Source organism: Haliaeetus albicilla, chromosome 10 (genome assembly GCF_947461875.1).
Source record: "Haliaeetus albicilla chromosome 10, bHalAlb1.1, whole genome shotgun sequence".
NCBI classification, from domain to species: Eukaryota; Metazoa; Chordata; class Aves; order Accipitriformes; family Accipitridae; genus Haliaeetus; species Haliaeetus albicilla.
In genome coordinates, this window is record NC_091492.1 from 25,230,851 (window position 1) to 25,242,994 (window position 12,144).

Consider the following 12,144-nt stretch of genomic DNA (forward strand, 5'->3'; position numbering starts at 1 on the left):
CCGCGGGGCTTCCCCAAGGGCGGGCGAGCCCAACGCGGGCTCCAAGTTGGGGGGGGGGGGAGGGGCGGGCGAGGACCAGCCTGGGGCCGCACGCGCCGCTCCCGCCACACGGGGAGTGCGTGGGACCCAGGCGTTCGGCTCCACCCCTGCGAGGGATCACCGTCCCTGGCTCCGCCTCTGGGCGGGGATTCCACCCGTGCTCTGGAAGAGGACCTCCGTATCTAGTCCCGCCTCTGGGCGGAGCCTTCGGCCTCGGCCCCGCCCCCGCAGCGGACCCCTGCGTCCGGCCGGCGGCGGAAGGGGCGGAGCCTCCCGCCATGCCGTCCGCCCGGGCCGGGGGGCGGCTGCTCTTCGCGGGAGCCGCGCGCCGACACCGGGTGCGCTCGGGACCGCCCCACCCCCCCTCCGGCTCGGGACCGCCCCACCCCCTTTCCGGGACCCCGGCGTCCTGGCCTCCCCCCACCCCACGCCCCATTCCCCTCCCTCCCCCCTGCCCGCCTCTACCCACCGGCACCCTCGCGCTCCGAAGGGGTCTTGGCCCACGTTGACCCCACGTTGACCCCTGACCCCTCCCCAGGTTTCCGGGCCGGACCCCCACCTCTCTGAGCGCCTCCGGCTCTTCCAGCAGCTGCGGGCGGCGCAGGAGCAACGGGATGAGGCCGGGACCGGGACCGGGACCGGGACCGGGACAGGGGGTGACCGCCCCCCCCCGGGGACCCCCATCCGCATCGTCCTGTCCGGGGGGGGCTGCCTGCCCGGCCGGGCCCTGCAGACCACCCCCTTCCAGGTGGCCACGCAGCTGGGGTACGCACAGGCCCCGGACCTCCCCTCCCCAGGTGGGGACAGCCAAGGTCCCCATAGTGTCCCCGGGGTCTCCAACATCCCCACAGTGTTCCCAAGGTCCCCTACAGGGTCCCCGTGGTATCCCTACAGGGTCGCCACAAGGTCCCCAGGGTGTCCACGGTGTCTCCACAGGGTCCCCACAGGGCCTCTGTGGTGTCCCCAGTGTTCCCACGGGGTCCCCACAGCATCCCCAGGTTCCCTACGGGGTCCCCACAAGGTTCACAAGGGTCCCCACGAGGTCTCTATGGTGTCCCCAGGGTTCCTACAGGGTCCCTGCAGCATCCCTATGGTCTCCACAGGGTCCCCACAGTGTCCCCACAAGGTCCACAGGTTTTCCACAGTGTCCCTATGGTCCCCATGGCATCCCCATGGGGTCCTCAGGGTCCCCCTGGTGTCCCCACAGGGGTGGCCTGGCGGAGGCGGCACTGGTGGCCCGGGTGAACGGGACCCTCCAGGACCTCGACCGGCCCCTGGAGAGCGACACCGACCTGGAGCTTCTCGACTTCTCGACGCCGGAGGGACGGGTGGTGAGTCCCACAGGACACGGGGGCTGGACCCACGCCCCACTCCCCTCACAGCATGTCCCCCATGTCCCCCCCTCCGTGTGTGTCATCCTCACCCCCCGCCCCCCCAGGCTTTCTGGCAGTCCAGCGCCTGCGTCCTGGGGGCAGTGGCGGAGCAATTTTACGGGGCCACACTGTGCAGTGCCCAGGCCACCGAGGATGGCTTCTTCTGCGACATCCACATGGGAGAGAGGTAAGGAGATGGCGGGGACACACACACACACGGGTCCCCTGTGGGGCACGGTGTCCCCAGCCTGTCCCCATGCCTGCAGGACGGTGCAGCGCAGCGAGCTGCCGGCACTGGAGGATGCTTGTGACACTTTCGCCCGCACCGGGCACCGCTTCGAGCGCCTTGAGGCCACCCGCCAGCAGCTGGCCAAGCTCTTCAAGGTGAGACCCCCGGCATGTCCCCTCCCCAGCATGTCCCCTCCCTGTGCTGGTATGGGGTAAGGAAGCTCAGCTTGGGGACATTGGGACCCTCCTTGTTGGGGTTATGGATGGGGTGATGCTAACGGGGACCGATGTCACCCTTACTCACTGTCACCCCCCCTTGGTGTCACCTGTGCCACTCTTGCCCGCCTCGGTCCTCCCCTCACCCCCAGCATGGTGTCACCCCCCCTCGGTGTCACCCATGCCACTGTCACCTACCTCAGTGTCCCCTCCCAGCACAACAGCTTCCAGCTGCAGCAGATCGAGGAGGAGGTGACGTCTCCTACTGCCACCATCTATAGGTGAGCACGGGGGGCTCTGGGGTGGGGAGGGGGGGGTGCATCTGAGCAGAGACGGGGCTGTGGTGTCCCCACATACATCCATCCGTCCCTGCAGGTGTGGCCCCCTGCTCCAGCTCTGCCGCGGCCCCCTCCTCCGGCACACAGGGCTGATCGTAGCCCTCCGCATCCTGACCGTAGGTTTAGACGTGGGGCAGAGAAGGGGGGGACGCCCAGGTATTCAGACTCTGCTGATTTCCTCCCCACCCCACCCCCGGCAGAGCTCGGCAGCGTTTTGGCGAGGGGCCGGGAGCCACCAGTCGCTGCAGCGCATCGCCGCCGTTGCCTTCCCCAGCACCCAGGATTTGGCTGCTTGGCAGCAGGCGCAGGATGAGGCCGCCCTGAGGGATCACCGCCGCATCGGTCGGGTAAGTCTCACGTGGCGGTAGGGGGCGGCGGTGGTGGGGGGTGGGCATTACTGGGGGGTTGCTGGTGGCTGCTGGCAACCCCCCAGTAATGCCCACCCCTCGATGCAGGAGCAGGAGCTTTTCTTCTTCCACAAGCTCAGCCCCGGCAGCTGCTTCTTCCTGCCCCGTGGTGCCCACATCTACAACACCCTTGTTGACTTTATCAGGGTACGGCCCCCACAGCCCCCCCTCTGCCCCCCTGGGGGTGTCACCATCACCTCCACCGGGGGTAAGGGGAGAAATTGGGGTCTGCCCTGCACCGTGGCCCCACATACGTGCACCCTGCTGCACCCCAACCCCATTGCAGCCTGTGTACCTCACTGCACCCCCATCCTGTTGCACCCTGGACCCTTTGCACCCACACTCTGTCCCCACTGCGCACTCTGCTGCACCCAGACCCTCTTGTACCTGCACTGCAGCCCCACTGCAGCTGCACCCCATTCCCAGCTGCACCCAGACCCTGCCTGTGCACCCCACTGCACCCCAGACCCTCTTGCACCTGCTGTGCACCCACTTTTGCTGTGCACCCCACTGCACCCAAACCCTCTTGTGCTGTGACGCCACGTGTGCACCCTGTTGCACCCCAGCCCTGCTGTGCCTGCACCCTGACCCTGCTGTGCACCCCACTGCACCCAGACCCTGTTGCACCGTGACCCTGTATGTGTACTCCATCCCCTCTTGCACCCCAGGCCTGTTGTGCCCCCCACTGCCCCCCATCCCTGCCGCACCCAGACCCTGTTACACCCCAAGTCCCTGCTGTGCCCCATCCCTGCAGCACCCATGGCTGCAGCTCCCCGTCCCTCCCGCGCCCTGCAGCACCCGCAGCCCTCCCCTGGGACAGGCGCCGTGGGGCTGGGCTGACATCCCTGTCCCTGTCCCTGCAGAGCGAGTACCGGGCAAGGGGCTTCTGTGAGGTGGTGACCCCCAACGTGTTCAGCCCGCAGCTCTGGGAGCTCTCGGGGCACTGGCAGCACTACAGCACCCACATGTTCTCTTTCACCGCTGGCACTGAGACCCTCTCTCTCAAACCCATGAACTGCCCGGCTCACTGGTGAGTGGGGGAGACGCTGGGGGGGGTTGGGTGGGCTGATGATGCATCTGACTGACTGACTGTCCATCCACAGCCTGATGTTTGCCCACCGGCCACGGTCGTGGCGGGAGCTGCCGCTGCGCCTGGCCGATTTTGGGGTGCTGCATCGCAACGAGCCCCCTGGCACCTTAACAGGGCTGACCCGGGTGCGGCGCTTCCAGCAGGACGATGCTCACATCTTCTGCACCCTGGAGCAGGTGAATGTCCCCACCGGGTCCCCCCCACCGTGTCATACACCCCCCGGCCACCACTGACGCCTTGTCCCCAGCTGGAGGGCGAGATTGATGCCTGCCTGGACTTCGTGCGGACGGTTTACACCACGCTGGGCTTCTCCTTCCATCTGGCCCTGGCCACCCGCCCCCCTGGATTCCTGGGGGACCCCGAGACCTGGGACCGCGCCGAACAGGTGGGACGGGGATGGGGATGCTGACGGACCGTGGCCCTGCTGCAGGCACCGTCCCCGGCATCGCATCCCAGCTTTGCCGCTGTATCCTCTGCAGCGTGCCCCGTGCATCACCTCCTGCCTTGCCGCCGTGTCCCCTGCGTTGTCCCCCTCATCGTGCCTTGTGCACCATGTCCCAGCTTTGTCCCCGTGTCCCACGCGCCATGTCCCAGCCAGGCCATAATGTCCCCTGTGCTGTGACCTGTCCATCACATCCGAGCTTTGCCCGCACGTCCTGCGCATCACCTCCCAGCTCTGCTGTGGTGTCCCCCGCCTTATTCCCTGTCATGTTCCCTGCGGTGCCCTGTGTGTCACCTCCCAGGTGTGTCATTGCTTGCCATGTGGCACGTCCCATCTGTCACCTCCCGGCTTTGCCGTCATGTCCGTGTGCTGTATCCGTGCAGCGTGGCCTCTGCATTGTGTCCCTGTGTCGCACGCATGCACTGCATGCCCTGCATGCCCTGCACCACACCTCTGTCGTGCCTGCGTCGTGTCCCCCACGTCGTCGTGCCTGTTCATCGTACCTGTCATGCCCTCTGCGTTGGTCCCCTCTGTCATGCCTGTATGTCATGCCCTTGCGTCACATCCGCTGCATCGTGTCCCCTGCATCGTGTCCCCTACATCGTCCATCCCTGACCCCCCCATCTGTCCCTGCAGCAGCTGGAGCGGAGTCTCCGTGCCTTCGGGCAGCCCTGGGAGCTGAGTCTGGGTGACGGCGCCTTTTATGGCCCCAAGGTGACAGATTTTGGGGTGGGGGGTCCCCAAAGGGTCCCAGTTTGCCCCCTCTGGGGACGAACTGGCACCCTTCAGGAACACCACCCTGCCATTAATCCTGATAGATCGATATCCGGATCCGGGATGCGCTGGGGCGGCAGCATCAATGCGGCACCATCCAGCTGGATTTCCAGATGCCGGAGAGATTTGAGCTGGAGTATGCCAGGTATTGGAGTATGCCAGGTATTGGTGGGGGTGGGGGGAGCAGACAACAGAATTGGAGCTTGGGGGGATCAGAGTTGGGCTAGGGTTGGCAGAATTGGGGGGTCAGGATGGGGCTGGGTCCCCCTGCACCCCCCTGACCCCTGGTGTATGTGTGTCCCCCTCAGTGCGACGGGGGGGGTGGTGCGGCCAGTGCTGATCCACCGGGCAGTGCTGGGTTCCGTTGAGCGCATGGTGGCTGTGCTGGCTGAGAGCTGCGGTGGCCGATGGTGAGGGGGGGGGTTGACCCCGAAGGGTCCCGGTTGCCCTTGGGGGCAAACCGGGACCCTTTGGGGACAAGCCCCCCCTGCAAAAAATCTCTCACCTTGGGGCTACAAAAGGGGCACCCCCCAATCCCTGGGACACCCCCATCCTGGGAACACCCACCCCAATTCCCCAGGGTCCCTTCATCCCCAGTGTCACCCCCATCCTGGGGTACCCTCCCAGTCTTGGGGACACTCCTGTCCTGGGGCACCCCCCCAATCCCCAGGACACCCCCCCAATCCCTGGGACACTCCCATTCTTGGAGCACCCCTATCTTGGGGACACTCCCCCCAATCCCCGGGTCACCCCATCCCTGGTTCACCCCCGCCTTGACACCCCCCCCGATGTCATCCCCCTCCCTGTGACGCCCCTCAATGTCACCCCCCCCCCCCCCAGGCCGCTCTGGCTGTCCCCACTGCAGGTGATGGTCATCCCGCAGGCGCCCGAAGTCGAGGACTATGCCCGGGAGGTGAGTGTGCCCCCCGCCATGTCCTTTCTCATGTTCCCCCCGAGTCCCCCTGCATCTTCCCATGTCCCCATGTCCCCCCCATCCCTCTGTGCCCCCCATCCCTCCTTGTCCCTCTGTGTACCCCCCATCCCCCACCATCCCTCTGTGCCCCCCCTCCCCCCTCACTGATGCTGTGGAGCAGGTGCAGGCAGTTCTGCGAGGGGGTGGCATGATGGCCGACCTGGACAGGGACGCAGGGGCCACCCTGGCCAGGAAGATCCGCCGGGCCCAGCTCACCCACTACAACTTCCAGCTGGGTAAGGGGCGGGGGAATGGACACCCCAGACCCCCAGGATTGCACACACACACACACCCACCAGGATCAGCTGCGCTGAATCAGCAGCACCCAACCACCCCCCACTGGAACCCAGGAGCTGCTGGGGGGAAGCGCTGGGACCCTTCTGGGCTCCTTCTGGGACCCCGCCTTGGGAATCCCCTGGGACTCCCCCAACACCCCCCTGGGACCCTCTTGGGACCCCTCCTGAGACCCCCCCCGGGATCCCATGAGACCCCCCCCATTGGTAATTCCCTGGGACCCCCCCGGACCACCCTGGAACTCCCCTTGTAGACCCTTTGAGACCCTCTTGGAACCCCTCCTGGCATCTCCTGGGACCCCCTGGGACTCCCCCTGTAGAGCCCCCTGAGACGCCCCACCCCGGGGACCTGCTGGCCCCCCTGTCCCTGGGCAGTGGGTGCTGGTCACGGGCTGGGGGGGGCTGTGGCTGCCCACGCAGGAGCACATGGAGGCATGTGTGGGTGCACCTGTGGGTAAGCGTGCCCAAAATCGGGGGGTGCCTGGGGGTTTGCATGTGCAAGGTAGGGGGTATACAGGGTGGGGGGCTGTGTGGGACGTGGAGGGGGGGACATGGGGCCCCCCCCACCCACCCGGTCCCCCCCGCAGTGGTGGGCCGGCGGGAGTGGGCACATGGCACCGTCAGCGTCCGTACGCGGGACAACCGGCAACTGGGGGAGCGCGACCTGCACTGGGTGCTGCAGCGGCTGCGGGAGCTGCGGGATGCCCGCGTCCCTGACGCTGAGGAGCGATTCTGACATCTCCTCCACCATGTGTCCCCCCCTCTGTCCCCACATATGTGTCCCGACACCCCCCTGATACCCATTAAAGTGCTGGGAAACAGTGCCGGGCTGTGGCAGGAGCTGAGACCTGGGCAGCTCAGTCCATCTCCCAGACCCCTTGTTGCTGGCATCCTCGGCGAGGGGGGGGCCAGGACGCAGGGGTCTGTCCCCCCACCCCAGATACTTGGGTCCCCCCACCCCAGACGTCTGGGTTCTCATTCCCCCCCCAGCCCGGATGTCTGGGTCCCCCCCCTGCATGGGCGGGGGGCAGGGTGTTGCACAAACTCGAGTCACGTCCCCACCGGGTGTTGGGCAATCGGGACGGGGGGGGACGGGGCTGTTTCCCCCCCCGCTCCCCGGCACCTGCCCAAAAGTTTGGGCTCAGCGCCAGGCAGGATGAGGCTGCACTGGGGGGAGGGGGAACGACCCCTTTCCCCTCCACCGTGTCCTAGGATGAAGAGAGGTGACCAAGGCTGTGACACCCTCCTGCCACCGCTGCCCCACACGGGGGGATTCCCCTAGTGTGGGGTGGGGGACACGAGCTGAGGACCCTCCCCCCCTCAGGGGGGATTCTTGCATGGGTGCCACCCCCCCCGCCCCGATCCCTGCCAGCATGAGGGGTGACTCACCGGGTGGGGCAGTCCCCAAAACAGGGCAAAAACCACAAAAATCTGGCTGCTTCCCCCTGCTGTGACGCAGGGGTCCCTGAGGCGGGGGGGGGTGCAGGGCCACCCAGGTGGGGACAAGACCACCGTTGTGTCCCCGATCCCCCCCCCCTCCCCCCAATCCTGGTTGGGGCAGTTGGGGTCAGGGTTGTGACCGTGGCCCTGTTTGGGGGTGCAGGATGCAGCACAGCACCCACAGCCCCCCGGCCACCACCCCACCCCCCGTCAGCCCTCCCCTCTCTGGGCCCTGCCGCGCCGTCAGGCTGTGACTCAGCCCTGCAGGATACGTCCCCGCGCCCGCCCTGGCCCTTCATAAGGCGGCGGAGCTGGCGGTGGCCCTCACAGCACCCGACGCCATGGCCACCTTCGGCCTCTTCTTCCTCGGCACTGCCGGTGAGTCCCACAGCCCCGACCGATGGCAGGGTTGTCATCGTCCCCCGCCACCCCAGCATGGCTGGGTCCCCTTCCTGACATGGGTCCCCTCCCCAGACACTTGGGTCCCTTCCCTGGATGCCTGGGTCCCTTCCCTGACACCTGGGTCCCCTCCCAGACATGGGTCCCCTCGCCAGACACCTGGCTCACCTCCCTGACACTAGGGTCCCCTTCCCTGACACCTGGGTCCCCTCCCAGACATGGGTCCCCTCGCCAGACACCTGGCTCACCTCCCTGACACTAGGGTCCTCTTCCCAAACGCCTGGGTCCCTTCCCTGACACCTGGGTCCCCTCCCAGACACGGGTCCCCTTCCTGACATGGGTCCCCTCCCTGGAGGCCTGTGTTGCCCCCAGACACCTGGGTCCCCTCCCCGGACACCTGGGTCCCTTCCTTGGATGCCTTGGTCCTCTCCCCAACACCTGGGTCCCCTCCCTGGACACCTGGGTCCCCTTCCCAAATGCCTGGGTCCCCTTCCCAACACAGGTCCCCTTCCTGACATGGGTCCCCTTCCCTGGACACCTGGGTCCCCTTCCCGAATGTCTGGGTTGCCTCCCTGACACCTGGTTCCTCTTCCTGAACACCTGGGTCCCTGCCCACACATTCGGGCCACCTCCCTGGACACCTGGGTCCCCACCCACATGCCTGGGTTCCCCTCCCCGGATGCCTGGGTCCCCTCCCTAGACACCTCAGTCCCCTCCCTGACACCTGGGTCCTCTCCCTGACACTTGGATCCCCTTCCCAAACGCCTGGGGTTCCTTCCCTGGACGCCTGGGTCCCCTCCTTCGTTATGGTGCTCTAAACCCACAGGATGGCGGAGGTCCCCACTTGCCCCACCCCCCTGCGCAGGGGAATAGGTGGGGGTGCCCCCGCTGACCCGCTGTGTCTCCCACCAGTGACAGTGGTGGCCCTGGTGCAACCCCAGCATGTGGTACAGGAGAGCCTGGTCCTGCAGCACCCCCACATCGAGCAGCGTAAGGGCGGGGGGGGGGGAACATGGAGGAGGACACACCCCAGGATGGGGGGACAGGGGAGGGGGGGACTCCCAGGGGTGGGGACATGGATAGGGGGGACACAGGGTGTTGGGGATGGGGCAGGGGCATGGGGACATGGGTGAGGGGACACGGGAGGGCACCCAGGGATGGGGACATGGATGGAGGGGACATGGGGATGGCCAAGGATGGGGACATGGGGACCTGGATGGGGAGACAGGGGGGACACAACACTTTGGGATGGGGACACCTTGGGATGGGGACATGGATGGGGGAAACATGGGGACAGCAGGGGTTGGGGACGGGGGGGCACTGTGATGGAGGCGGAGGGGGGCATGGACACAGGGACAGGGAACTACTTGGGATGGGGGGGCACATAGGGACAAGTGTCACCTGGGGCCAGGGCAGTGGGGACACCCCCCCACCTCCTCCCCACACCCCCTTTCAGTGCTGCAGGAGGAACAGGACCCCGTGCTGCCCCCCGACATCCTGGCGATGGGCACCACGTCCCCCCTGCGCCACCCCCCCGCCTGGCCCAACACCCTGGACGGCTTCCCCCCTGCCTGGCCTGTGGCCGCTGCCATCACCCGTCACTGCAGCCAGCCCCCCCGGCCCCCCCCGACCCTCCAGCTGCCCTCCACCGCCTTCGCCCACCTGCACCGGCAGGCTGCCGCGCTCGACGCCTTCCGGCCCCGCCTCGACGCCTGCTGCCACCACCACACCCCACTGCCCTGCGCCCGCCGCGCCGTGAGTCCCCGGGCTTGGAGGGGGCGGGGACACCCAGAGTGTGTGCGTGGGGGGGGTCTGACACTGCTGTCTCGCAGTGGACGGATGTGCTGGACAGATTCTGCACCGATGAATTTGGGGTGAAAACGCGCCAGTACCATTGCTGCCGGCAGCAAGGCGCGGCACGCCGCCGCTGCTTCGCCCAGGGCTCCGATGCCATTGCCGCCAGCGCTGTTGTCACCGTCTGGGACCCGGTTGCCGAGCCGCCCTTTCCCCCTGGCGAGCCCACCGCCGCCAACATGGGCAACATCTGTGGGTTGCGGGGACTGCGCCCCGGCCCCCCCGGCCCCTCTGGCCCTTCTGGCCCCCGCGTCCGCCTGCGCCTGCGCCTGGAGCGCGAGTACAGCCGCTGCTGCCGCAACGGGAGCCTCACCTGCGCCCATGATGCCGTGAGTGCCAGGGCAGGGGTGGACACAGCGGGGCAAGGAGGGACCCAGGGATTTGGGAAGAGGACCCAGGTGTTTGGGAGGCACCCAGGAGTCCAGGGAATCACCCAGGTGTCCAGGGGAGACCCAGGCATCTGGGGAAGGGGACCCAGGTGTCTGGGGGGGGGGGACCTAAGCATTTGGGGAGGGGACCCAGGTGTTTGGGAGGGACCCAGGCATGTGGGGTGTCACCCAGGTGTTTGGGGCAGGGTGGGGGGAACCCAGGTGTCCAGGAGGGACCTAGGCATCCAGGGAAGCGACCCAGGTGTCTAGGTGCCCCCACTGATGCCACCCCCCCACACCCCCACAGTGGCGGAAGGGCCTGGAGCGGTTCTGCCGGGAGGAGGCGGCGGTGAAGACGAGGCAGCACCGCTGCTGCCAGCGCGGGGGGGGCCATGCCCGGGTCCGCTGCTTCGCAGCTGCTGCCCCGCACCCAGCCTACGACCGGGAGCTGCACAACATCAGCCTGGCCCAGCCGGGCCCTGCGCTGCTCCGCTCCCTCTGTGGGCCCACCCGCCTGCTCACCAAGAGGTGGGTGCCACCCCTCCCCAATCCAAGGTACCCCAGTGTCCAGGTGCCCCCCCCGGGAGGGATCTATGGGGGTGCGGCTGTGGGTGGAATGGTGGGGGGGAGACTGGGATGGACCCAGGAGTCATGTCTGCTCCCCACTCCCCCATCTCAGAGGGGACCTAGGCGTCCAGGACCCCCCAAATCAGGGAGGGGACCCAGGCAATTGGGACCCCCCCATCTCAGAGGGGACCCAGGCATCCAGCTCCCCCACGCCTGTGACCCCCTCCCCATCTCAGAGGGGACCCAGGCATATGGGCCCCCACCCTGAGCCCCCCCCCAATCCATGAGATGACCCCTGTGTCCATGTCCTGCAGGCGGCCGGTGCCGGAGCTGCTGCGGGCCGTGACATCCGGGTGCTGCCTGCTGCCCCCCGAGGAGCAAAGCGCCTGCGCTGATGAGCAGGTAAGTGGGCGGGAGGGGAGGGGTCAGGGGGCTCTGGGGGACCCCACAGCCACTCTGACACCCCCCCCCATGTGTCCACAGCTGTCCCAGGGCATCACCACCCTCTGTGCCACCCCGCGGGACACTTGGCGTGACCCCCAGGGCTGCTGCTCACAGGGGCACCCTGAGCAGCGCCACTGCTTCAACACCAAGTACCTTGCCCGGGTGACCCTGGGGGCTGCCGTGGCCCCGCCACCCCTCGGCCACGATGAGTGACCCCCTCCCCAGGGCGAGGGGGGGGCAATAAAGGTGCTGTAGTGTCCCCGCCGAGTGCCTCAGTGTCCCCATTGGGGGAGGGTGGGCGGGCAGGTCTCCTGAGCCTCCGCATCCCCATTGTGTGCAAGGTCCCCCGTGCCTCAGTTTTCCCACAAGGCCCCATTCCGCCCCACCACTACCACCAGGCCCTGGGGTGTGTCAGGGTGTGGGGCCGGGTGTTGGGGTGTTTGTGGTGTTGGGCCGGGTGTGACACTGTGTGTTTGTGTATCAGGGTGCAGCCTGGTCACCACAGGGACCCTGGTGTCTGGGGCAGCCCCCCCCAGCACTGACACACACCCCTCTTAACTGTAGGGCCAGGAAGGGGACCCAGGTGTCCGGCGACAGGGGCAATGTGTCCCCCATATTGCCATGATCCCAGGGTGTCCCCATGGCCCCTGAGATCGCAAGTGGGGAAACTGAGATGCAGGGGGGGGCTAGGCAGGGGGCGGCTAGGCAGGGGGCATCCTGGTCTTATGGCTGCACCCCTCTTTTGGCACCCCCTGGTTTTACCCCCCCCATTTTTGCAGCCTCCCCTCTTCTTGCCCCTCCTTTTGCATGCCTATTATCACCCCCCTGTGTATTCCCCTTTTGCACTCCCATTTTTAACCCCTGTTTTGTACCACCCCCCCATTTTGCACTCTTTCTGC

General features: G+C 67.4%; 2 protein-coding genes across 4 annotated transcripts; both read left to right on the forward strand.

The window, feature by feature from the left end:
* Nucleotides 1–252: 252 nt before the first annotated feature.
* Nucleotides 253–6,997, forward strand: TARS2 (threonyl-tRNA synthetase 2, mitochondrial). 2 transcript variants are annotated; one of them, XM_069794288.1, is made up of 18 exons: nt 253–377; nt 578–804; nt 1,247–1,370; nt 1,478–1,599; nt 1,679–1,796; nt 2,073–2,137; nt 2,232–2,310; nt 2,395–2,541; nt 2,650–2,748; nt 3,465–3,631; nt 3,705–3,867; nt 3,939–4,076; nt 4,770–4,847; nt 4,952–5,052; nt 5,216–5,317; nt 5,748–5,820; nt 6,002–6,116; nt 6,761–6,997. In XM_069794288.1, the coding sequence occupies exons 1-18, from the start codon at nt 318–320 to the stop codon at nt 6,907–6,909; spliced, it is 2,127 nt and encodes a 708-aa protein (XP_069650389.1). In that variant the 5' UTR covers nt 253–317; the 3' UTR covers nt 6,910–6,997. The 2 variants fall into 2 exon arrangements, with proteins under 2 accessions (XP_069650389.1, XP_069650390.1); XM_069794289.1 differs by lacking the exon at nt 5,216–5,317.
* Nucleotides 6,998–7,849: 852 nt separating this feature from the next.
* ECM1 (extracellular matrix protein 1) lies at nt 7,850–11,507 on the forward strand. 2 transcript variants are annotated; one of them, XM_069794291.1, is made up of 7 exons: nt 7,850–7,991; nt 8,931–9,002; nt 9,469–9,767; nt 9,845–10,195; nt 10,542–10,762; nt 11,116–11,203; nt 11,285–11,507. In XM_069794291.1, exons 1-7 carry the CDS (start codon nt 7,955–7,957, stop codon nt 11,456–11,458), a joined length of 1,242 nt encoding a protein of 413 aa, XP_069650392.1. In that variant the 5' UTR covers nt 7,850–7,954; the 3' UTR covers nt 11,459–11,507. The 2 variants fall into 2 exon arrangements, with proteins under 2 accessions (XP_069650392.1, XP_069650391.1); XM_069794290.1 differs by having other exon boundaries at nt 7,856–7,991; nt 8,925–9,002.
* The last annotated feature ends 637 nt before the right edge of the window (nt 11,508–12,144 follow it).

Bases quoted from the DNA above. Each gene is read 5' to 3' on its own strand.
- TARS2 (XM_069794288.1), top strand. From the start codon at position 318: ATGCCGTCCGCCCGGGCCGGGGGGCGGCTGCTCTTCGCGGGAGCCGCG. The intron at 2,311-2,394 runs GTAGGTTTAGAC...CACCCCCGGCAG, and splicing joins TAGCCCTCCGCATCCTGACC to AGCTCGGCAGCGTTTTGGCG. The intron at 5,821-6,001 runs GTGAGTGTGCCC...GCTGTGGAGCAG, and splicing joins TCGAGGACTATGCCCGGGAG to GTGCAGGCAGTTCTGCGAGG.
- ECM1 (XM_069794290.1), top strand. From the start codon at position 7,955: ATGGCCACCTTCGGCCTCTTCTTCCTCGGCACTGCCG. The intron at 9,768-9,844 runs GTGAGTCCCCGG...GCTGTCTCGCAG, and splicing joins TGCCCTGCGCCCGCCGCGCC to TGGACGGATGTGCTGGACAG. The intron at 10,196-10,541 runs GTGAGTGCCAGG...ACACCCCCACAG, and splicing joins TCACCTGCGCCCATGATGCC to TGGCGGAAGGGCCTGGAGCG.